Raw genomic sequence first — 25,423 nt, 5'->3', positions numbered from 1 at the left:
TATATGAGGTTTTGTGATTCATTAGAATCCACTTAAGTTCCCTTTTTTCATATCCTTCTTTTTCTTCTTATTATTATTTATTTTAGATGGAGTTTCGCTCTTGTTTTCTGGGCTGGAGTGCAATGGCACAATCTTGGCTCACTTCACTGCAACCTCCACCTCCTGGGTTCAAGTGATTCTCCTGCCTCAGCCTCCCAAGTAGCTGGGATTACAGGCGTGTGCCACCATGCTCTGCTAATTTTGTATTTTTTTTTTTTTTTTTTTTAGTAGAGATGGGGTTTCACCATGTTGGTCAGGCTGGTCTCAAACCCCTGACCTCAAGTGATCCACCTGCCTCGGCCTCCTAAAGTGCTGGGATTACAGATGTGAGCCACAGCACCTGGCCTCATATCCTTCTAAGGCACTATCTGATCTCTTCTAAACTCCATTGAGTGGTTGATTGAAGAAAAGCATCTAAGAACAAATAATTTTCCTAGAACAGTACATTCTAAATCTATATTTTAGAAAGAGACGTTTTGATTAAAATTATTTTCATTATTATGAAGACATTCAAATCCTCAAATGTCTCTGGTTTACTGGTTGTAAAGAAAAAAAAAATCCTCACATCTCTAACCTCCTTATTTTAAAACATGATCTTTTTGGAAGCTATTCCTTTCTCATTGCTTTTGGTGGACTTGCCTCTGAGGCCTTTTCTTTTTTTAAGTTTACTACTTCTTCATATTGTTAGGATAGATATTATCAAGTCCATGATCAAAAATCATGCATTAGCCCATGGAATCTCTTAGCACTCAGAGGCATGTTCTATACATGATTCCAACAAAGTTTGTACTCCCCTCTCACAGCTGACAATATTGAAAAGTTCAGATAGAGACAGTGATCATATGGTTCTTTTTGTGGGAGAATTTATGATGTATGTGTGTGTGAGTGTGTGTTGTAAGTGTGTATGTCTAAACATACCTGGAGTCACCAGCAATATATAGTAGGTCCATCAGACATTTTATGTAAACAGCTCCTGGATTCTGGGGCAGTTACTCAACTCTGCCATTATAGCATAAAACCAGCCATAGACTGTACATAAATGAATTAATGTGGCTGTGTTCCAATAAAACTTTATTTAAAAAGTATGCAGAGTCCCCTGAGGTTGTAGTTTAGTGATCTGAGAATATAGTGTAGTTCTAGACAAGAAATCAGAATAGCAGGGGCTCCCGCTCTCAGTTCTGCTTCTTCCCAGTTGAGTGCACAGCTTAGTTCTCTCTTGTACTATTTGAAAGAATAGTGGTGTAAACTTTAAAGCACTATGCAGACATCTAAGATGGTATTCATTTAACCTTTCATTTAATCAAGAAATATATACCAAATGCCTGCTGTGTCAAAAACTTTCCTAGAACAACAAAGTAATTTTAGATGAGAATGAGTCACCTAAACTTTGGAAAAGGTACCAATACGGGGCTGTTGCATAATTGTCAGGTTGGGGTCATAGGGTAAGATGACAGCCTGAGAGGTGGGAGTGGGGTTTTCCCCTGAAGGGAATTGATGTTCACACAGTCACACATTTTGGGAAGTGATTAATTCTGGGAAGGAAATGAGTTGGCACTTTGAGTAGCGGGTGGTCAGACTTCTCTCTCTGGGGCCAGGAAGTGTTGGGCCACAATTTCAAATCATGGACAGGTCCAGATGATTCTGTTTGTTTCCTGGCTATGTCGGTTTAGGCCCAGAGTGACTGGTACCATCAAGTTTATGACTTTCCACTTAGCAGTGACAGTGACCCAGGGTAGAAGCAGTTCGTGTCTGCAGCAACCAGCATCAAGGTTCAGGGTTGTAGAGTCTCAAGGCAGCAGTGTCCCTTCCCAGAGGCCAGGGTAGAGTGTGAATGGTGGAGGATCATGCCACAATAATCTGGAAGAAAGAATAACTTTACTTTTTAGATACCGGCAGGAGAGATGTAACACATTTTGACATTGTTCTTACTCAAAAGCCCACAGTCTAGCAGGGAGGCAAACATACAATCGTGCCATCATAGTCAGTGTAATAGGTTTTTAGACAGAAGGAGAATATAAAGGTCCAGGGTGGATGTCTAATTCAGTCTGGGAGTGGTTCTTGAGCAATAATGTCTGAGTTGAGATTTTATGAATGAGGTCAAATTAACGAGCTGTGAATGAAGGCCAAGGACCTTGTGGACAAAGGAATCAGCAGGGACTGAAGTAGTGTGAAGTAGCCTCAGGGTAGTGCAGTGTAGTGTGGTTAGAAATATAGCTCTGGAGCCAGACTGCAGTGGTTACATCTTAGCTCTTCAGCTCATGAGCTGCTGAAACTTAGAGATACTAAAGCATTTCTTCGAGCCTCTGTTTCCTCATCTGCAACATGGGAATGTTCATCTCTATCTCATAAGGGTCAGGATGAAGTAGACTACAGTATTTGAAGACTTCCATGTGGCACCTGAAACCTGGTGAGCGAGCATTCAGTAAGTGTTAGTAATTATATCTATTTACGTAATATAAAGCGGTTTAAGTAAACACATCATGAGGAGAATGAAAAGACCAGATGCAATTGAGGACTGTGTGAGTGTATGAATGTAATGTTGGTGGTAGAAATGAAACCTCCTTCAGTGTTTTCTTGCTGTTTACTCATCCCATTGTATTGATCCTGTGATGGATTGTGGCCTTTCTTCCCTTGAGTACTGTGGCGTATGCTGACTGCATCCGGCCAGCTGGTAAAATGAGACTCATTGTGAGAATGGAAGGCATAGTCAGAATGTCAAAGAGATTAGGTCATCTGCGTTGCTAGCAATGGAAATGAAATGATGAAATACTTCAGCTGGTTTTTGCTTGGAGTCTCCTGGTTGTGAAGGAGGATCAGCCTTGAAATCAGCATGTTCTCGACACACACAGTTCTTCACTGTGTGTGTAGGACACTGATCTGGGTGCTGGGATTTGGAGATGGATTCTTCTTGTCTTCTAAGTGCTCATTTCTAAGTGGGAAAAGTGTTCATTGTCAGAGCAATCAGTGCTGCTTCTAGAGAGGCACAGGGACAGGACCCCGATACTGCATCTCCCAAACAGTCAGTTGGTTATCTAGTCCAGTTTTCCCTGCAGGATGAAACCATCCTTTGAGAGTTGGCCTCATAGAGACCTTTGTTGATCCAAAGACTGGCTTTTCTGAATGCAGTTGGGAATAGGCTTCAATGAATTTGAGGAAGTTTCACTTTTCTCAAACTTGCATTGACTCATTTTTTCCTACTCCTCTCTCCAAGGTCTAACTCCTTCACAGATACTGAATATGATAAAATACCCCAAGAGTTAAACACTTTCCAAGCTTATTCTATGTGTTTGTTCTCCCAACAGTTTTGGGAAGGATTATGCATCCCATTGTGCAGCTGAGAGAATTTAAGTTTAGAAAGTCCCTGTGACTTGCCAAGGTCATAGAGTTAGTAATTGCTTGAGCTCAGATTCAAATTGGTTTCCAACTGCCAAGGGCACTGTTCTTTCCCATCTGCCACCCTCAGACTTGCTTTTTCCTCTTTCCTTGGCTATAGGGAAAGTACAGCCCCCATAGAAGTTTCTAAACTGCATCCAAAGCTTTCAACATATTGTCCAGAATATTCCTAGTGCTTGCCCAATATTCCCAAGGGAGAGAGCTGAACCACAAGCAGTTGTTAAAAATTCACTGGTGATCATTACAAATGAATACCATCATGTTGACTTGACGGTTTTGTGGTGTTTAGACCCTCACGTTTGCATAAGCTGCAGACAAGGAAGACAAGATCAATTCGTGAAAGTCCACTTGGGGAAACAGAGAAACATACCAGATTATCAGCAATCTTCTCCACTTACCAGAAAAAGTCATCCAACTAGTGTTCTTCAGATTGTAAGGTGCACCTGAATCTTTTGGATCATATTAAAATGCAGATTCTGTTCCAGTTTTTAGGTATGTATGAGATGCCTGCATTTTTAACAAGCTCTCTGGTGATACCAGGCACCAGGACATAACTTAGACAGCAAAGATTTAAACCACTGACTCTTATACTTGGCTTAAGTTTGGGAGCTCAAAATAATCCTGATACCTGGGTTCTAAATCCAGAGATTCTAATTTAATTGCTCTAGGAAGTGGCCTGGGATTTCAGGATTCTCAGGTATACCAAGGTTTGTTTTAAACTTTCTGGTGTATTTCAAAATATCTAGAAGAGAGGATTTTGAATGTTCTCACCTCAAAGAAATAACTGTTTAAAGTAAGGGATATGTTCAATAAAGTAAGGGATATATTCACTATTGCACAATGTATACATGAATTGAAAGATCATATTGTGCTACCTAAATATGTACACTATTTTTGTGTCAATCAAAAATAAAATAAAACTTAAAAAACTTTCTAAGGTTAATCTCACTATTTCTAACAACAAAATGACTAGAATAGCATATAGATATCTCAGAGGTAAGAAGGGAAATGGATTCTACAGCAAATATACCACAGTTTGCTCAGAAAATTTTTTTTCCTTCCGTGTTCTCCGATGGCGCAGGTAGATTCTGCTTTCTAAAAATTTCACCTTTCTCTAATAGGCATTCTTATCTCCTGAGTGCTGAAAATTCTTTCTTTCTTTTTCTTCTTTCCTTCCTTCCCTCCCTGCCTGCCTCCCTCCCTTCCTTCTTTCCTTCCTTCCTTCCTTCCTTCCTTCCTTCCTTCCTTCCTTCCTTCCTTCCTTCCTTCCTTCCTTCCTTCCTCTCTCTCTCTTTCTTTCTTTCTTTCTCTTTCTTTCTTTCTCTCTTTCTTTCTTTTTCTCTCTCTCTTTCTCTCTTTCTTTCTTTTTTTTTGAGATGGAGTTTTTCACTCTTGTTGCCCAGATTGGAGTTGCAGTGACGCAATCTCGGCTCACTGCGGCCTCCTCCTCCTGGGTTCAAGCAAGTCTCCTGTCTCAGTCTCCCAAGTAGCTGGGATTAGAGGCATGTGCCACCATGCCTGGCTAATTTTGTATTTTTAGTAGAGACGGGGTTTCTCCATGTTGGTCAGGCTGGTCTTGAACTCCTGACCTCAAGTGATCCACCTGCCTCGGCCTCCCAAAGTGCTAGGATTACAGGCATGAGCCACCATCCCCAGCCTGAAAATTATTTCTAAGAAAAATAGGGGCTTTCAATGAACATTTCCATATTTTGACAATATCTGTTTTTTCTTTTTTTTTTTGGTATGGCTTATTTGATATCTTTTCCTTAAAATGGACTTACGTTGAAAGTGGTTTTCTTTGATAATTCATTTAAGAAATATTTATTGAATGGCCATCTACTATGTCCTAGGAATTGGGCTGGGCTGTGAGTACCCAGTGCTGAATAAGATTGATAGGGTTCCTGCCTTCTGGGAATTTGAATGTTGGAGAGGAATGATAGAAAGAACCAGGGGTGAAGGGCAAAGTGTCATGCAATTAAGGATGGGGAAATATGGAAGGAGACAGCAAGGCATTAGGTGAAGCTGGCAGAGTCAGGAAGACTTCTCTGACGAGGTGACATTGAAATGGAAATCAGAACAATGATAGGAGTTAATCAGGCAGTATCCTAGGAAGAAGAAAAATTATCTGCAAGCTTCTGGTGGCCAGGCAGAGCATGGAAGATTGGAGGAACTGGAAGGAGTGCAATGTGATTTGATAATAGAGCACAAGGAGGTGGGGCTGAGCACAAAACTAGAGAGACATTCAGGAGATAGATAGGGAGAGGCCTGGCAGAAAGAGCTTAGAGTTTAGGAAGGCTATGTTCATAGTGACTGGAGCATGGGGTGTGGAGTTAGGCAAACTCGGTCTTAAATCCTAACTCTACCATCCACTGGCTGTGGGACATTGGCCATGCTCCTCAATGTCTCAGACTCTCAATGTCCTTATATGAAGAATGGGGATAATGATGCCTATTTCTTTTTTTCTTTTTCTTTTTCTTTTGAGACGGAGTCTTGTTCTGTTGCCTAGGCTGGAGGGCAGTGACATGATCTCGGCTCACTGCAACCTCCGCCTCCTGGGTTCATGCGATTCTCCTGCCTCAGCCTCCCGAGTAGCTGGGATTACAGGCACATACCACCACGCTCAGCTAATTTTTTGTATTTTTAGTAGAGATGGGGTTTCACTATTATGGCCAGACTCGTCTTAAACTCCTGACCTCATGATCCGCCCGCCACGGCCTCCCAAAGTGCTGGAATTACAGGTGTGAGCCACTGCGCCCGGCTCAATGATGCCTATTTCATTGGGTTGCTTTGAAGATTAAATAAGTGAGTGCAGGAAAAGTCATAACATGTAAGAGCTTGATAAATGGTCATTATCACTATCAATTCCAAGAACAATGGGGAGATACTATTGCTGTCTGGAGATGGGATTTTTAAGGAGTAAGACTGGAGGCAATGCTGTGGCTTAGGAGGTATCCAGAGTAGTGGCTGGAACTAGGAAACTGGAGGAATTAGTTGGATGTTAATTGAGTAGGACATGAGAAGAAGGATCTTCACAGACTGAGATAGTCCTTGATATTTGGAATGTAGCAATAGTGTTAAGTTCAGGATGAGTATGGTGGGGTTGGTTTGTACATAATGGTGAGGTCAGTTTGTACATGTTGTTATTGTATTTATGAGGAATCAATTGCAGAGAAGAGACTTCACTTTAGCTTGTTTGGCAGGAAGGGGTTTATCACAGGATAGTAAATGGCTTGTAGAATTGTCAGGAGGTCTGAGGAAACAGAATCGAGATTGAGCTTTTAGGAGCAACCTATAATGTGACACCTAGGAACTGGGCTGCTATAGTAGCTGCTGTCTCTTCAATAATCTTGCAATCAGGAAGTTTGCCCCTCTAGAACCACAAAACTGCTGCCGCTAACAGGAAACCACTACAATCAGGAAGCTGCTACTGTTGCCAGGCTCCAGAACCAGTGCACATCTGCAACAGACTACATTAGCAGAATGGATGCTTCTCCCCCACCACCTAGGCTAACCCCAACTACTAAGCTCGTATTTGAACATTAAAACCTCTGCAAATGAAGCTGCAGAAAAACCAATCACTTTCACAGATGTGCTTGCTGGCTGGCTGGACAAACATTCCAAAATTCTGTCCATTTCAGACTAAATAGTACTAGAGCCCGAGCTGCAAAAGAATAAGGAAAGTATATTTTTAGCATTCCAACATGTGGAGCAGGAGAAGGCACACTAGAACAGTGTTTTGGAAACTGAGGGTTGTAACTTAAGAGAGCATCATAAAATCAATTTAGATGGTTACAGTAAGTTTTTTCTTTTTTTTTTTCCTTAGTCCTTGTTGGCAACATGACATTTCTTCTGGGTCATGGTAGAAAAAAAACCTGGGAAGTCATTATACTAGACATTGAGTGACAATCTTCCATTGCAGAGTTTCAGGAGAGAACTGTGAGAGGAGCCCATGAGGAATATGGACATTTGATCTTGGGGGAGAAATCTTCTGGAGCTGTGCTTGTCCTTCATGCTTTCTGGTGTTTGTTTACTCTCCAGGAAGAGAGCTAGATCCAGGGACGCCCCAGAGTGCACTGAAAGGCATATTTCAAACCCATGCTAATAAGGGCTGATTTTGCAGTGGCTTGGCAGAGCTGTAGCACACACCACGTTGGGTTGTAAACTGACCTGACACTCACTGGCACTTGGGACATGTGTGTTGAATGAATGTACAGAGCAGAGAAGTACTTAGAAAGGATGGAAGGAGCCATTCAGATTCCAGAGACTAAGCTCCAGGTCATGAGCTCTGATCATAGAGGGGTCTAAACCGTCATGAACCATGGTTAACTCAGTGTCTTTGTGACACCATTTATAATTTTCCAAGAATATTTTTGCTGTATAGAAAAATGGCAGCCAGGGGTGGGAGGTGTGCAAGAAGAAGATGTGCTTATTGTAGCTTTGTGTGTAACAGCAAAAACCTAAAAGCAAATTAAATGTTCTAGCATAGAAGAATGGACAAACTATGGTATATTCAAACAATTAAATATATAGCAGTTACTCTACCAGAACTCTACTATCTAATTCCTTCTCAGAATCCCCAGTCACATAAAGGATGGCTCAGAGAATAGCCTAGTGCCCTAAGAGGTTTCGATGTGAACAAGTACTAAAGGAGGAAGTGCTGAGGGAAGCTGGCAGAATCTGCTGAACAAGGGAGCCTCCCACAATCCCAGGAATACCACTTACTCTGGGATGGAAGGGACAAACCCCTTAAATTAAAAGGATGGAGAAGTCAGCCTGTATCATCTCTAGAACACTCCTGAGAGATCTGCCAGACTTGATGGAAGTCCCATTGGATGGAAGCCCAGCAGGGAGCAGACACTTGTGAAGTCCTCAAGTGTGGTTAGTGAGAGAGCTGGTATTTGAGCCCAGTCTCCTATGCCAATCTCCATTATTTCCCACCAGCCTTGATAGGGCCTCCTGTAGCCTTTCTGCAAAACCTCAGGTCACGTCTTTCCAGCCTTACATTGGACAGTCCCCCACATTCAGAGGTTTCCTCTGCTCTTCCCTGCTCTCACCCTGGTGACTCCAGGATGGTGATTTGAGTGTGAGACACAGGTGGTCTCTATCCTCTATAGACTCAGTACATGGTCAATATATGATTCAGAAAAGGGTTAGAGGCCAGGTGTGGTAGCTCACGCCTGTAATCCCAGCACTTTGAAAGGCCAGGGTGGGCAGATTGCTTGAGGTCAGGAGTTCGAGATCAGTCTGACCAACATGGTGAAAACCTGTCTCTACTAAAAATGCAAAAATCAGCTGGGCGTGGTGGTGTGTGCCTATAGTCCCAGCTACTCAGGAGGCTGCGGTAGGAGGATCACTTGAACCCAAGAAGAGGAAGCTGCAGAGAGCCGAGATCGCACCACTGCACTCCAGTTTGGATGAATCTACATTGACTTGTTATTTTTTTATCAGCTCACTCACCATCTTCCTCTACAAGTTCTGCAAGTACACTGAATGTCTGTGTGTGGTGAGGAGGTGGGGTTCACAGGGTAGGAGGAAGGGAAGGAGCTCAAGTTGAGTTTTTACCAAAGAGGCATATGTGTTAGGTAGCCTGGGTTCCCAGTTAAATAAATTATTTATTTTACTTGCATAGATATCATTTTACTCGCAGAGTATCATTTGCTCATAACATTCTCAGGGGCTGGTTAACCCTCAAGACTAACAGAATCGGCCGGGCGCGGTGGCTCAAGCCTGTAATCCCAGCACTTTGGGAGGCCGAGGCGGGTGGATCACAAGGTCAGGAGATCGAGACTATCCTGGCTAACATGGTGAAACCCCGTCTCTACTAAAAATACAAAAACCTAGCCGGGCGCGGTAGCGGGCGCCTGTAGTCCCAGCTACTCGGGAGGCTGAGGCGGGAGAATGGCGTGAACCCGGGGGGCGGAGCTTGCAGTGAGCCGAGATCGCGCCACTGCACTCCAGCCTGGGAGACACAGTGAGACTCCGTCTCAAAAAAAAAAAAAAAAAAAAAAAAAGACTAACAGAATCTAGTTTTAAACTTCCTGGGTTGCCCACTTCCTACATATCTATCAGTTGATTTATGAATGATTATTCTCTTTCTTTTTTTTTTTTTTGTTTGGTTACATTATTCATTTAAATGATGTACCCCTTGTGTCTTTCGGTGTTGGCTTTCTAAGCATTGCTTGACAGAGACTGCGATTAGAAACCACTCACAGTGCAAAAGTCAGGGACCTCTGCTTAGAGAACAGTTGGTGAAAAATGAAAATGCAATCTTTCTCGAGTTAGAATGTGAGATGGTAGAAAATTTGCTTCGTTAACACACAGTTGGGTTGCATATACCTTTTCAAGAATGCATGAGTTGTTTAAGCAAGATTCACTTGTCCTACGCAGTTAGTGTGTAACTCAAATGCCAGCCGTTTCCCTGTTTTTCTTAGCTTTGAGTCTCAATGTCTGTTTTTTACCACAGACCACTTGGCTTGCTGAATTCAACACCTCTTCCAATGCCTGCTTCTCCCAAAGAATCTACTCACAGAAAGAGTTAAAGAGAAATGTAGACTTTACTGAATATTTCAAAGAGGAGACCTAGGAGGAGGTTGACATAGCACACTGCTTAGCAGATGACTTAAATTTTTCCCTTAGCCATTTTTGTTCTCTCAAGTCCCTGTCATCCATAACACCGCTGCTGATTTGTTCTTTCTTTCTTTCTTGTAAATCTTTTCTAGCTTTTCTTCTGACAAACTTTGCTGGAGTCCTACTCCTTTTCTCTCCTTCTTGAGAAAAATGCGAATTTTGCTCCATGTTTTAGTATAGCAGGGAAGCTTCCATCTTTTTTTTTACTGAAGCATAACCTCAGGGCCTACATTCCATCTCAAATGGCTTGTCAAGGTCCTTCCATGAATAAGATGTTCCTCCAAAGATGATGTACAGATGCCAAGTTGGATATAGCTAGAGAAATCTCATGGCTACCCCAATCAGGAGAGAGGTTGCTGTTTCTCAGAAGTCCTCCTCCCCACTTCCAGGGTCATCATTGTCTGTCAACAACTTTGTGGGGATTTAAAAACCCTCACGAAACTGGTTTTCTGAGAGGTGTTTGAAGCAGGAATATAATTTGCAGGAGATGCAGCAGCCATTCCCCGGCTAGATGACCACATCACTGTTGCACACTGATTGTTTGCTAGAGGCACAACGCTATCCTGACCAGAAATGAAAAATGCCTGCTGCTCAATTATTGTCAACCTAACTGGAATAGAGTCAGGCCTCGTCAGATGGTTTCCCAAACACCCAGATGGTGTCTTAGATTCTGGATGGTCAGCATGGTAGTTCTTTCCATTACATCCTTGAGATCCTGCTGTTGACACCATTCAGCAGGGCACCCTGAACTTTGTTCCCATATTCTGGCTTTGCTGAGATGAGATGCAGTCAGGTGCTACTAGTGTCTTCAATTGTATACTGGGGTAGGGTGGCCTTATTTTGGTTGAAGAGCTTCCAAAATTGTGTCCGAATCTCAGTTCCCAGGGGCTGCTCTTCTGAGATGGAAGAGGTTTTGAAGCAATTCAAACCCAGTCCTTTCATTTTCTAGACTTGGATCCTGAGTTCCAGGGAGGGGAAGGTATAGTGAATTCTTATAATTTTTGTTGCCTTGGCAACCATTTTGTATACAAGTTTAATTTTCTCATACCAGAAGCTGGGCTTAGTCACCCTTGATATGGGTTTCCAGTTCTATACCAGACCTCTAGCCAAGACAAGAACCTAGAGGCATCTCTCCTCCCTAGCAGACTGGATTCCCCACTTTTCTGTTACTTCCTTCAGACCATTCAGGCATTTGCCAGTGAATTGAGAGTGACCACACCCTATTTATTTACCTACATTGTTAACTCCCTTGCTCTCTCTCTCTGACTTCTCATTCCTGTCTCATGTAACCCAGAGAAGGAAGACTGCCCTTCAGACTCATTATGCCCTTTCTGTCCAGGATCTGTAAGTAAAAGTCTTCAAACTTGTTTTCCATTGTGGTGGTGTATTAAATTTGTGCTTTCCATCTCAGGAATGGGGGGCTGTCCCAGGCCTGGTTTTCCCTGGGGGTTCCTAGGGGCAGGGTCATGTGGAGCACAAGGTCAGCTTCCCAGTGCCAAAATGATAGTCAGATAGGCATAAACTGGGCATGGTTCAGTCACAAGGGTATCTGCCAGTATAGGGAAGTTTCCTGTGTGAAAGAGTCCTTGATCGCAACTTGGACAACTAAGCATTAGGCCATCTGCAGATAAAAGAAGTATCCCATGAAGGGCACAGTGTAAACACTCACACCCAGCTCCCCTTCATTTCCCATTAGGGCAGAGTTGCTAGCTGCTCTGATACTGGAGCCCCATTTTATCTGGAGGCTCTCAAAACAGAAGAAATAGATCAAGACCATACAGTGAATTAGTGGTTGGGCTGGGACATCCATTCATCCCTTCTGATTCCCATGTGGGGCTCTGCCCACCACACTACATTGCTTCCCTGCCTGCTATCTGAAAGATACTTCACTCAGAACTCTCTTTTTAACCCTGGAGCTATATCTTTCCAAGAGACAGAAGGCAAGGTATACTATTTAATACCCTGTGCAGTTTGTCTTGGTCTAAAGTTTTCTTTTTGCCCAAGTGTTTGGAGGGATGAAATACTGTATGGTAGAGAGGCGCTTTCTTCCTGAAGGCCAAGAGAAACTGTTCAGTCTGAATTACTGTATAAGAACACGGACAACACATTCTCAAGAGGAAAGGTGCTTGTATCTATGTACTGGAATGTATCCACATTGACTGATACGGTGGTGTTGACCTGCAGGTAATCCAGCAAGAATTGAGAGAGATTCTGGTACACATGTTTGGTTTGCATTCCAGACTCACACACTGTCACCAGGGCCTGTTTTTTGATATGCTTGTTGATGAGAAGCTCCAACTTCAGATCGACGGAATTATTTGGGCATTGTACGAGAAACTGCAGTTGGCAAATGATGAAGTACAAACCAGGGAACTGGATCACCAGATTCCCATCCTGATATCTGACTCCATGGAGAATGCCATCTTTGTTCCAAGACAATTTGGTTTTGTTTAGATGCTTTGCCACTAGAAAGAGAAGTACAGAAAACAGAATTATTGAGAAGATTGTAGGTATGCATTGCAAAACTCTAAGTCTTTATTCAAAGTTTCCCATTCAAGACCCATGTTTTCTGTAATGTTCCAATCATCTGAATATCTTCCATGTTACTCCCTCTAGAGTCTACTTATTACTCAAGGCACAGGTATAAAACCACCCCACTTCCTTTTCTTCAACACTCAAAGCTGGAGGGTCAGAACACACATGATACTTTACTTCTACCTCCTATAGAATGGTTTTCCACGGAATCATTATCATATTATACTATTCTATGATGATGATGATGATCTTTCCCTTTTCAGACTATAAGCTCCTGGACTCTGTTCTCCACAAAGTCAGAACTATCCTGTTCATTTATCATGAATGGGCATTGCAGAAGGTATCAGAGATACGAAATTCAATAATATTGAGTTTGATAGGCATTGTAGAAAGTGCAAGGTAGGACATTCAATAATATAATTCAGTTAATAACTAATTTAGGTATGAAGATTTCCAGGAGAATCGCCATGAATTTTCACATTAAGATGTATCCTCTAATGGTTCATTGTCTGAATTTTTGAATGCCTTCTTTCCTTCAAAGAGCAGCCAAAAATAATCGTGTAGGTCCCCCATGTGCCTATTAAGGGGCTCTTGCCATCTGAGATTTATTGAAAAGCAGAGAATTAGCAGACCCTCTAAACTGACAAGTTTGTGTTGGAGGGTGAGTCTCTAAGTCCTAACACATGAAAATTAGCACTGACTGGTAAGGGTGACTTTCAGGGCCGGGAAGCTGGCATGCTAGTTTTAATTGCTTCCATGCTTTCCCTTTAAACCTTGTTGCAATTCAACTGAAGAGTGAGAACTAATCTAACTGCAAAATTGAATTTTTAAAATGAGCAGGATGGCTATTCAGAGAATCTTGGCCATCTCTCTCTCATCCTGCAGTCTAAAGTGCCTCTTATTGCTTCATTTGTAAGGGATCTCTTACCTGAAGCACACTGCAATATGCAAATTGGCCCTGTGCTGACATGTTCATTAAGCTGTCAATCTGCAGACAAGGCAATTTTATGGTTCCCTTGTGAATAACTTCATAGAGGCAGAGATTAAGTGCCTGTCTCCCTTGCATTAGGAAAAGGACTGTGTACTCTGCTGAAACTGGTAGGTAGCTGAATAAGAAGGGGTGAGGGGTGAGGGGTGGGGCTGGTGGTGGCAGTGATGGTGGGGACCATGAATGCCCACAGAGGCCAGGTAGGCAACATAAAGGAGTGAATGGGGCGAGGAAAGAGAAGACTTGTGGCTTTGGAGAATAACACTCTCCCCGCTAAGACATTCAAATTCAAATTACAAAAAAATATCCTGCAGACTAAACAGTACACATCTGCAGGTCACATTTGACCATGGGACTCTAATTGTGACTTCCGTTGCTGAAAAGCCACAGAAGTGGTTTTCATATGTTTAGGTTTCCCGGGTTTGGCTACTGACCTTGGAGGTAGGCCCATGACTTCTTGAATGGAGCCCTTTTCAGGATACATAAGAGGTCTTCTGAGCAATTTCCTAAAAATAAGGAGATGATATATTAAAATGTCTTTTGCTGCTCTGGGATCTGGAGATACCAGATCTTTTTCTATGACCCTTTGATGGAGACAATTACCATTCTGTTTTCCATTTTGAGAATAAGGAGAAATGCTCTTTATTTCTCATGTTGCCATCAGGTATTTTAGGATTTTAATTTTTTAAATTCTTTTTTATTGATTGCTACCACTTGGGCTTTTATGGAAGACTGTGGACATCGGGGAAGGAAACAAATATGACATCCATTCCTACAATGTGTCAGGTGCCATTTTTTGCCACTATACGTATTTCATCTCCTTAATCTTTGCAGCAACTCTATGACAGGGGTATTATTAAGTCCCTTTTACAGATGGGAAAAAAATCTGGGGACCAGGCAGGTGAAATACATTGTTTCATGGCGCCGTGCCAGGCAGTGGCAGTGAGAATGATAATACTGATAGTAAATACTGTCAACTTACCCACCACACGCCAGAAACTAGTCTGGGTACTTTTACAGTTGGGTAATGTATCAGCTAATCTAGTTCTCAGACTAATCCTACAGGGTTAACTTTGATGCCAAGAGATGGTCAATACCATCACTTAAGTTCAGGCAAGTTTGTGTAAATGCTGGAATTGCCCATGGCTAATTCCAGAGGCCAGGTTTCCTGTTCTAGGCTATTTTGCTAGACAACAAAGATAAAAACATCTTGGTGTTCAATTTTAAGAGGACACAGGGTTAAATAAATCTTAGCAGAAGTCCTACTATTTGGAGCTTCCTTGGCAGAGGCAAATATAATATTATGTTATTATTTATTATTGTATTTAAGAAATAAAAATATTTTTCATATATTCACTAGTGATGGTGGCTTAGCTTTTTTAAAATCATAGTAACTACTTAATATTTTGTATGCAAAGATTCAAATTATACATTTCCTGCAATGACTCTTGAATTCAACTTATTCAGAGTGAATCTCTTCTTTGATCCTTGGTTTCCCCAAGTGTAAAACTGGGCAATCTTTGACCTGACATGGACATCTTTTCAAAGATGTCATCAGAGATGACCATTCAGTCCATCCATTAGAGACTAGGCAACCAAAGGCCCATTCAACGGAGCAGCCACACCCTGGGATGTTTGCTCACTACATTGTCAAGTAGTACCTGCTGGGCTCACAACCTCTCCCATTGCAATCTCTGCCCAGCCCTGAGAAAGTCCCTCCTGGCCACCTTCATAGATGGGGGCTTTGGAGTGGTTCAAAGTTAAATGAAGAGTTCCCTCTGCTGTCTGAACAAGCTCACTGCGAGAGGCATCCCCGGCAGAAGCAGGGGCAGTTTTCCTCCTTATCTGCTGCATCCACGTAGAGCTTCTGGTCCAAAGCTCTCTTGGTGGTGAGGGCCAGTGGGTCAGCTGTCATTCTCTTGGTTTCATCCTCATGCATCCTCTGATCAGTGCTCTGGTCCTGCCTGTTGTAGCCCACAGCCCATGCTCTTGGGGTGTGTAGTCAGAACCCCAACACTGATGGCTGCTTATGCTCCTAATGGATTGTGACTATGGTTAGAGAGTCCTCCTGGCCTAACCTCCTACTCTAAGCTGTAGAACATTAAGTCACGGAGACAGATCTGGCTGAGTCTGTTTGCATGGAAGCCCTTTCTGACTCCTTTTGCCTGCAGGATCAGGCCCAAATTCCTCAGCATGGCTTTCATGGTCCCTCACTCTGAACCTACTAAACTCTCTGGTCTCACCCCTCACCTTCCCTCCTCCCCTTTCCCTTTATGTTCCAATAGTAATAATAATGAGGAGGAGCAGTGATAATAATATGAATGATCATAACTAATGCATGTTGAGTGACAGCCATTTTCCAGGTACTCTGCTAAGCATGCGTTATTTCATTTAATTCTCACAACCACACCATGAGAGAGATACCATAATTAATTCTATCATGTACATAAGGAAATGGACTCTTTTAAAGGTTAAGTGACTTGTTCACATTCACACAGGTAGTCAGGGGTGGAGTAGAGATCCAAACTCAGGCTGCCTGACCACTGCCTGAGTGGATTCCTGACCGCTGTCCTGGAGTTTGGGGCTTTGCAGTCCCCCTAAACATACCACTTAGGTATGTTGATTTATCATTACACCTTGGCACCTGCTGGGCTCTCTAACTGGACTGCCTCCTTCACCAGACAAGTTATTCCTCGTTTGAAACACAGCCTAGCAGTCAACTCCTCTAGGATACTTCCCTTTGCCTATTTGCCTCTTCTATTAGACAGTGAACCCTCAGGGCAGAGACTTCTGTTTATAAACCCACACTGCCCAGCCTAGCAGATGCTCTGTAAATGTTTGTTGAATTGAATCACCTAGTTCATCTTTCTTGTTTCCCTCTGTGGATACCGAGTAAGTACTTAGGGCAACAGGCAGGTGAACCAGGATGCTTGACTTGCCTTTTGCCTGAGGGCTAGAATAACACGGGGCCTCATTTTCCCACTGGCTTTGCAGGTCAGGCTAGATTAGATGGGAAGATAAGACTCATGCCTTGGGCTGAGGCCAGCACATAACATCAAGAACAGGCTCTGTTCATTGGCCGAAGGCCCCCTCACACTGTGCCCCTTACTCCTTATGGCAGGTGAGCTGTAAACAGGTGGCTGGAGAAGTGCAAGCCCAGGCTTGCCTGTCACACATTCTGGTTCTTTTGTTGTTTTTTTCCCCTTTGGTCTTCAAATGTTTAGTGGGGTGACCTCAGTTGTAATTCTGAGAAACCCGAGGATGGAAAAAAAAAAAAAAAAAGAATAAAAAGCACCTTATTTTGAAACATTTGCATTTCCTGAAGTCAAATGGCATGGTATATTTTAGTTTTTCTTTAAAAATCATTTAGATGGTTTCTAGCTAAAGGGAAAAACACAGGCAGCCCCTTTTAGGAATGATGTTGCCAGAGCTGGTTCAGAAAGGAGCTAAAAGCAGGAAGCTAGAGGAGCTATTGAGGGAATGGGCTGTTAAATTTGGAGAAGACCCCAGAAGACGGCACAGCCTCTGTCCTTTAATGCTTGAAGAAGCTGTCGGCACGCCGCGGGGCCCAAGCACTAAACCTCCAAGTGGAAGAGGAAGGAGATGAAGCCCTCAGCTAACAGCTAACACTGCTAATCCCCATTTCTCAGATGCAGCAATGGAAAGACCTACACCAAAAACACCTACGTCACACTGTGAGTCACAGTGCCAGCAGCTCACAGAGTTGACCAGTCAGTGCTACTCAAAAAAGAGGTAGGCTGCTTTGGAGGTCATGAGGCTCTTGTCAAGAGCTAGACGAACATTTCACGGGTCATCAGCCATGTGGCCTGAGTCTTCTCATCACCCTGTGAGTCTATGATGTAACTTTCTTTTTTGGTTATGAAGACTGAAAAATGTGACTTATAAATGGTGGCATTACATGCAGCTGAAATCCTGCAATGTCCCTGGAATTCTGAAGACTGGGAGCAGAGGGAGCAAAAAGTGATGCCTGGAGAGGTTTAGTTTGAAGAACAGAGCATCAGAGTGGGGGAAATGAGAACTGTGCAAGTCACAGCTCAGCTGATGACCTAGGAGTTAGAATTCTGGGATGTCTCCTCTCTGGGCTCCAGTGTCCCTATTAGGTTTGTGCAAAAGTAATAGTGGTTTTGGTATTAAAAGTAATAACAAAAACGGCAATTACTTCTGCACCAATCTAATAGATGAAGGGCAGTGTGGATTTGACGATCTATCTTTTTTTTTTTTTTTTTTGAGACGGAGTCTCGCTCTGTCGCCCAGGCTAGAGTGCAGTGGCTGGATCTCAGCTCACTGCAAGCTCCGCCTCCCGGGTTTATGCCATTCTCCTGCCTCAGCCTCCCGAGCAGCTGGGACTACAGGCGCCCGCCACCTCGCCTGGCTAGTTTTTTTTTTTTTTTGTATCTAAAAGGGCCTACCTAGCTTATTTCAGCAGGCTGTACAGACTCAGCCATCCTCTGCCAGATCTGCTGGTGGTGGGGGTGGGAAGGTTTGGGATGGGGAGTCAGTCCCAGCTGCACCTGTCTATCTTTGTGGGCATGTTGCATTACTCAAGGTAGGAAACTATGTCTTCACACATTCAGGTTTTCAGACACCTGCAGTACTAGAACAGAACATTTTAGCTCTGAGGACAATCTAAGTTATGAATAGTCTGGTTCTGTAAGGACTTGCATAGTTTGGAGAAATGAAAGTTCCCTGACATCGCCTGATTCAGGCTTGGTAAACACATAACTCATGTGCTCCTCAGTGTTGCCCCTATGGCAGGCTGGCCCTAGGTCATCCAGAGAGTTAGTGAGAGAGATGACCAGAGACCAGGACTCCTTACTCCTTCTGTAGGGCAGTCTATCTTTCAGAAAACCCTAGCACTGCGTGAACTTCCCTGAGGACCAAAGCCTTCAGATGCATCGGCTTTGTAAATCATCTTTCCAAACTTTAGCCTCTTCTAGGAAGATCATGGGACTTTCTGTTGTTTTGTTTGAGAGGGTGAAGAGAAAGATGTGCCAACAAAACCCTCCTGGCCAGTTTCACACAGAGGAGAGAGAGAGAAAGAGAGGTTGCTCGAGGCGGTTGAAAGGACCATATTCTAGAAGGTCAAGATTATGGCAACCTTAAGACTAGCTTTCACCTTGAGATTTCACAACATTGGATAGAAAGGGTCATTAAATGCCATGCTAACAGAGATCTTAGTTTTAGGAGTGGTGAGACTGAACCCAGAGAGACTAGAGTCTGGCCCAAGACCCCACAGTAGGTAAATGGTGGAGCTGGCTTCAGAACACAGGGCTTCTGACTCCTAATCCAGAACTCTTCTCTGACTTTCAGTCTTCCTGTGGAATAGGAAGGGCTAAATGCAGGAAGAAGTGGGTTTGCAGCCACTACAGACACTGGAACTGAAAACTGACAAGACAGCTGGAGGTGCTGAGAAAACAAGTACTAATGAGCTCCTGGGTTCCATCTTGTGGGAGAATGCCAGCAGATAACTTCAGGTCCATGTACTGAACACTGCCAAGTTACAAAATGGGCACGTAAAGAAGCAAGTATGCTCAAGACGGCTCTACCATAGCAAAACAAACCAAGCCAACCATCCTGGCCAGACGGTATGTGGTTTGAGTGCCAGGTACCTTCCAGATGTACAGCACCTTAGATATAAGAACAAGGAAGACACGATGCATCGCAAAAAGAGTACCTGAGTTCTGGTCAGAGCTTTTAGCTCTGGGTCTGTCATTTCCCCTTACTGAGCCTCAGTTGCCATATCCATTAAGTGAGAATTAAAACAATCAACCTAAATGTATGGATGTCATGAAGATGCAATGAGACTGTGGATATCAAGTGATCAGTGTGGCCTGTGGCTAGAAGAGACACTCAGTAAAGTAGATTCTTTCTGCCTTACTCCTCTTTTCTTTGTTGTTATAGTGGCACAGTTTAGCAATGCCACTTAGCAGAGTGAATTGGCAGATGAAATGTTCATTAAAATGAAGCTCATGACATTATCTGACGGATGCGAGCTTCTCAATCAAGTACCTAAGTGTTTAAGGCTATCTGATGCTTCCAGGAATGTGTGCCGAATCCTCTTTACATTTGTTGAAAAATGTTTTAATCCTTCCAAGAAGGAAAGGGATTATCCTAATGATTCTGCATCTGCCATGCCCTGGCTTCTTTGTTTGTGGCTTCAGGGAGAATATCTAGGAGAGTCCCAACAGTGACATCTAGAGGACAGTCTCTCCTCTCTGGATAAAATTTGGATTCAAAGTGAGTCCTTAACCTGAGCAAGGGTAATTTCAACTATTAGGTTGATACAAAAGTAATTGAGGCTTTTGACCATTTCCTTGATATCACTAAGCCAACTGGTAATGGAGAGATAAACTGCAGGACGGACCTTTTGTTAAACAAAGGATGACTAGGTGATCCTGATTTCCAAAAGGATTTGGAGAATGCCTATATGAGCATGCTTAGTGCTGACTGAGCACATAGGAAGTGATCAGTAAATAAAATTAAGATCAAGTTGGAATTAATTTAAATAATTTAAATCCTGCCTTCCCTCCTCCACCTCCACCCCACCTAGTTTCCTTGGGATGTTAAGGCCTTTTCAGTCCTGACTTGTTTCAGTGTATCTGCAACAGTCAGTAAACCTATCTGACTCTATGGGCATTTCCTTGGAATTCATTTATACTAAACACAGGTTGAATTGACATTACAGTGGGTAAGTAAGAAGCACCTTTAAAGTCTATAATTTAAAGGGAAAGCTGAATCTGGAGACATAGGATAAAATCCACTAACATTTTAATAACCTTAAAAAAAAAAAAAACTCCCTAGTTGTTCAAAATGCAAAAGTATGGCAGCAATTTTAGAAAGTTAGTTTTGGGTTCAAATCAAGTTTACAAAGTTAGACAGACTTGGCCGGGCGCAGTGGCTCACACCTGTAATCCCAGCACTTTGGGAGGCCAAGGCAGGTGGATCACGAGGTCAGGAGATTGAGACCATCCTGGCCAACACAGTGAAACCCTGTCTCTACTAAAAATACAAAAAAAAAAAAAAAAAAAAATTAGCCAGGCGTAGTGGTGGATGCCTGTAGTCCCAGCTACTTGGTAGGCTGAGGTAGGAGAATGGCATGAACCCGGAAGCCAGAGCTTGCAGTGAGCCGAGATCGCACCACTGCACTCCAGCCTGGGCGACAGAGCAAGACTCCATCTCAAAAAAAAAAAAAAAAAAAAAAAAGTTAGACAGACTTGGGTTCAAACTCCACCTCTGCCATTACTAGCTGTGTGGCTTTGCAAAATCCATGCAGCCTCTTTGAATTGTCCTTTTTTCTTCCTAAAAGTGAGAATAATAAAATAACTATCATGGAGAGTTGTTGGGAGGATTAAATGAGATAATGCATAAAAATGAGCCTGGTGTCTACTACCCAAAGTATACCAAACAATGGTTGAGTCCTATGCCCTAGTCCATGGTTTGTGCTGCTTGAAATGTAGAAACTTAAGCCAACACATGTTGTGTCTAGATAGTTTGAATGAAATGCATAACAAAAACATTTCAAGGAATGGGCCTGCTTTCTCTCCCTTTCCCTCTCTCCCTCCCTTTCTCCCTCCCTTCCTCCCTCCCTCTCTCCCTCCTTCCATTCCTCTCCTTTCTTTCCTCCCTCCCTCACTTCCTTCACTCCCTCCCTCCTTCTTTTCTTCCTTTTCTCCCTCCTTCTCCAAAGTGCTATCTGAATTGTGAGGAACTCTGAAATTTCCTCTGGATTAAAAGACTTGTGATTTATATGTGCTAAATTCAAGTATAAATTTTCACATGTAACTCAGTGATTTCTTTTTTTCCTTTTCTTTATTCTTGCTCTCTCCCCTCCCCTGCACCTCCTCTCTTCTTCTCTCTCTTCTCTTCTCTTGGTCGCAGGGGTGTGGGGATTAGGGGCAGATGGCTTTAGAACTCTGAAGGCTTCTCCAGGATCCCATTCCACTTTATTTTGAGTGGCTCATTGTCTAGTTCCTTCCTTCCTTCCTTCCTTCCTTCCTTCCTTCCTTCCTTCCTTCCTTCCTTCCTTCTTTCCTCCCTCCCTTCCTTCACTCCTTCCTTCTCTTTTCTTTTCGTGAGAGATTTCTGATTCCTGTTAGCTCTGTTTTAAGAAAAAGTGAGTTTAAGAGTAGATTTTGAGTGAGTGTAAAGTAAATGGAGAAGCAAATAGGCTTTTGAAACCTGTGACTTATCTGAAAAGTAGTTTTCCCTCTGAGCAGAAGCACTCTCTCTTGCTGTGAAGAAAGAGAGAGAGAGAGAGAGAGAGAGAGAGAGAGAGAGAGAGAGATGAACTGGGCATTCTAGATCCAGAAATGTTTCTGCTTGCTAGTTTTTGTCTTTCTAGGGGAAGGAGCTGTCAGGAAGAGACAGAGTCTCACTCTGTTGCCAGGCTGGAGTGCAGCGGCGTGATCTCGGCTCACATCAACCTCCGATTCCAGGGTTCAAGCGATTCTCCTGCCTCAGCCTCCTGAGTAGCTGGGACTACAGGCGTGTGCCACCATGCCCAGCTAATTTTTGTATTTTTGTGAAAGATGGGGTTTCACCATGTTGGCCAGAATGGTCTCGATCTCTTGACTTCGTGATCCACCTGCCTTGGCCTCCCAAAGTGCATGTTGCCTCTTGACTGCTTCCAGTGTGGTGTTCTGCTAGGGCTGCTGTTGTCTGCATTGTGACCATGGGACATGAGGGATAGTTGGGTCTTGGTGAGGACCTAGTCTTGGTTTAGTGTCACCGCCTTCAAGGCACAGCTTTTATTGTTTCTTTGGGGTGGGTTCATTTGGTAAAATTAGAGAACCAACCTCACTTCATCTTCTTTAATGCCATTTTCTTTTTAGCAAGGGGAGGGGGAAGGAGGGTAGCCTGCTACACCTTATAAAATTGCAAATGTTAGAATGTTAAGGTAGTCAAAGTATCCTAAGATATTTGTTTGATCCATGGAACGCTATAATCAAAGCAAAATCCATTTCAGGGTTAGGATATCTGGCTTGTTTCCCTCACTTCTGATATTTTACAAAACAGGAAACCCAAGGCCCTGAGAGGGAAAGTGAATTGCTTCAAGTCCCAAGACTCGAATGTCAGCATTCCAAATTCCTGGCCGGTCCTCTGCATTTGGTACCCCAACTTTGGCTGGAGACTGAATTCAGGTGAGGGTGGAGTTGTCAGGACCCACACGAGGTCTATCCACTGTTCCAACTTCCTCCAGGAACCTCTGGGTATTGGAGGCTACATTACATTTGTAGGAAAGGCAGATCTGTTTTAACTGGTAGGCAGTGGGGAAGGAACTGTCCCAAGGCACATGACCCTTCAGCTGCAAAGCCAGAGCTGAAATTCAGCCTCTAGAACCCTCGCCATGGACCATGTTTCCTTTCAGCACTTCACCTCATTCAAACCCATGCGTGTGTCCCCCCCACAAGTGGCCCTCTGTGACCCTGAGCTTGGTAACAGAGAGTACACTTCTGAGACATGAAAGCCAGAGCTGGGGGTAGCAGGTGCTGAGGAAGTGATAGAGCTGAAAGAGCCCTGGAAGGGTCCCTAGACTGGACCAGCAGGTAGGGGCACTGCAAGGATGCTCATTAGTGAGTTTTCTCAGATGGTCTACAATACAATTCCAGCTAAGTGTAAGGGCTACAAGGTGGATACGCTGGATTTGAGATCTTGCCCCTCCTTACCAGCTCTGAAATTTTAGGCAAGGCAACAAGCCTCTCTGTGCTCCAGTTTCTTTACCTATAAAATGGGGCTAATTATGATTCCTGGGGGCTTATTGTGAGAACTGCATGAGTGAATTACTAAGTACTCAGCCAATTCTTGGCACATAGTGATACCTGTCAATGTTCATTATTCTCACTCTGCCATGGCCTTATATGGATGCAACGAGGGAGTATAAGAAAGAACACTGCCCACATAATTCTTCTAGTGCAGGTAAGAGCTATCATTTGGTGGGATGATTTATTATAAAAAGGGCCAGGGTATGTTGAGAAGGCCCAGAGGTGAGACCAAAGGACCAGAATCATTCTGCAAATTAAAGTCAGTACAATTTGAATTTCTGCAGAGTTTGTGAGGGAAGTGGAAAGCGGAGGGGAAATGGGAGAAGGACATTAAAACAGATAGGAAGGAGAGTGAGTCAGCTCAGGTGTCAGAGGGCTGAATCCCAGGGAGGAGAGCTGGGCCTTGAGAAATTCCCAGTGACAGTAATAGCTGAGGCCTTGCAAGAACAGAGGGACCTAATATTCAATTCTGTGTCATCTGCTGGGCTGCACTGGGATGTGCTACACTGCCCTACCAGCTTCTCTGCATACCCCAAATCCTTCTGTAGATGTCGCTATTCATAAATGTGGTTTACTATTCAAACTTGTGAAATCAAGGCAAAAGTGGCTGTCTTCTCTGATTTGGGCAAATAAGCCACAAACCATGTGCAGACATGAGATTCAAAATTTGGTGGAAGCAGAAAAGTGAGACAAGGAGTGATGAGGAGAAAGATGAGCTTCACTCTCTTTACACCATTCTCCTTGGTTCCATGCCATTTGTGAAATGAGATGGGAACATTTTATCTGCATATGAAAGAATAGAGTAGATCCTATGCCCAAAGGACATAGGTTCAACTAGGTATCAGATGAGGGTCACATTTGCTGTTCCATTTCATCCTCATGGTGGCTTCATGCAAGAGTCATTATTAACTCTGTCTTCTGGGTGAGAAAACTAAAACCCAGAAAGGAGAGGGTGTGGGGAAAGGTTCTCCTCCCAGGTGCTTTTCCTGGTTTACTGCCTGTGAGGTGGTAGTTGGCTGGGGGCTATCCTGGCCAGGAATGGGAAGCTTGTGACAGGACTTACAAATCCTTTCATTACCAAAAAGGACTTGGTTTTCAGTGGTTCCTCTGTAGAGAAATGTATTTTGTGTTTCTCTTTAGCGTGTGCACATAGCTCTACATCCCAGGCTCTGAGCCACTGCTGATTTTCTGCTGACGGTGGAAGATTTTTGGCTCCCTAGAAGGTGTCTGGCTTCTGCCCTTTTCCTGTCTAGTGACAAACCACATGCTGTCCCTGAAGCTTCCTCCCAAGAGTACCTGGAAGATGCTTACCCTCTGCCTGGAATGTCTTGCAATGGCTTTTTTCAAAAGGGACAATTTACTGCTTCTGTGCATGTTTAAGCTGGGTTCGTTGGGGAAGGAAGCTGTGGCTTCAGATTTCCTTGAGATTTTTGTTAGGCTTTTTTTCTTCTATTTTTGCATATTGGACAAGGAACATCACACACCGGGGCCTATCATGGGGAGGGGGGAGGGGGGAGGGATTGCATTGGGAGTTATACCTGATGTAAATGACGAGTTGATGGGTGCTGACGAGTTGATGGGTGCAGCACACCAACATGGCACAAGTATACATATGTAACAAACCTGCACGTTATGCACATGTACCCTAGAACTTAAAGTATAATAATAATAAATAAATAAATAAATAAATAAATAAATAAATAAATAAAAGATAATTATAGTCTCATAAAGCGTCAAAGCTGGAGAGACTCCTCCAGGGTATTTAGTACGTTGCTGTTATATTACAGATGAGACTCAGAGAGGAGAAAAGACTTGTTGGTATGGAGTTCTGGAGCCCAGGAATATTTTTTTCTACCTCACCCTACTGCAGTGTCTGCAGATTGCTGAGTTAAAGGGATGTCGACTTGCATTAAAAGCAAGAGAAAGTCAGGTACCACCTCCAGCAGGTCACTGGCATCTCATGGTGGAAGCCCGTCATGCAGGGAGAAGAGGGAGGAGCTCTGGATTCTCACTTGGCCATTCCCTCCTTGTATAACCTAGGGCAAATCACCTGGCTTCT

The 25,423-nt window shown here is 43.4% G+C and overlaps 1 protein-coding gene across 2 annotated transcripts in view; it reads right to left on the bottom strand.

Annotated features, from left to right (window-relative positions):
• Positions 1–1,089: 1,089 nt before the first annotated feature.
• The window catches only part of TNFSF8 (TNF superfamily member 8), a 40,096-nt gene continuing 15,762 nt past the window's right edge, over positions 1,090–25,423 (bottom strand). The window contains exons 3-5 of one of the 2 annotated variants that reach the window (XM_025359815.1): positions 14,017–14,088; positions 12,426–12,524; positions 1,090–1,896 (exon numbers count right to left, since the gene is read on the bottom strand). In XM_025359815.1, coding sequence (XP_025215600.1) covers positions 1,811–1,896; positions 12,426–12,524; positions 14,017–14,088 — 257 coding nt within the window. In that variant the 3' untranslated portion in view covers positions 1,090–1,810. Of the gene's footprint in view, positions 1,897–9,024; positions 9,127–9,446; positions 12,525–14,016; positions 14,089–25,423 lie in introns of those variants that run through there. The other variant, XM_025359814.1, reaches the window with a different exon arrangement.

Source organism: Theropithecus gelada, chromosome 15 (genome assembly GCF_003255815.1).
Source record: "Theropithecus gelada isolate Dixy chromosome 15, Tgel_1.0, whole genome shotgun sequence".
NCBI lineage: Eukaryota > Metazoa > Chordata > Mammalia > Primates > Cercopithecidae > Theropithecus > Theropithecus gelada.
The sequence above is the reverse complement of the archived record's forward strand: the minus strand, read 5'-3'. Positions and strand labels throughout refer to the sequence as shown.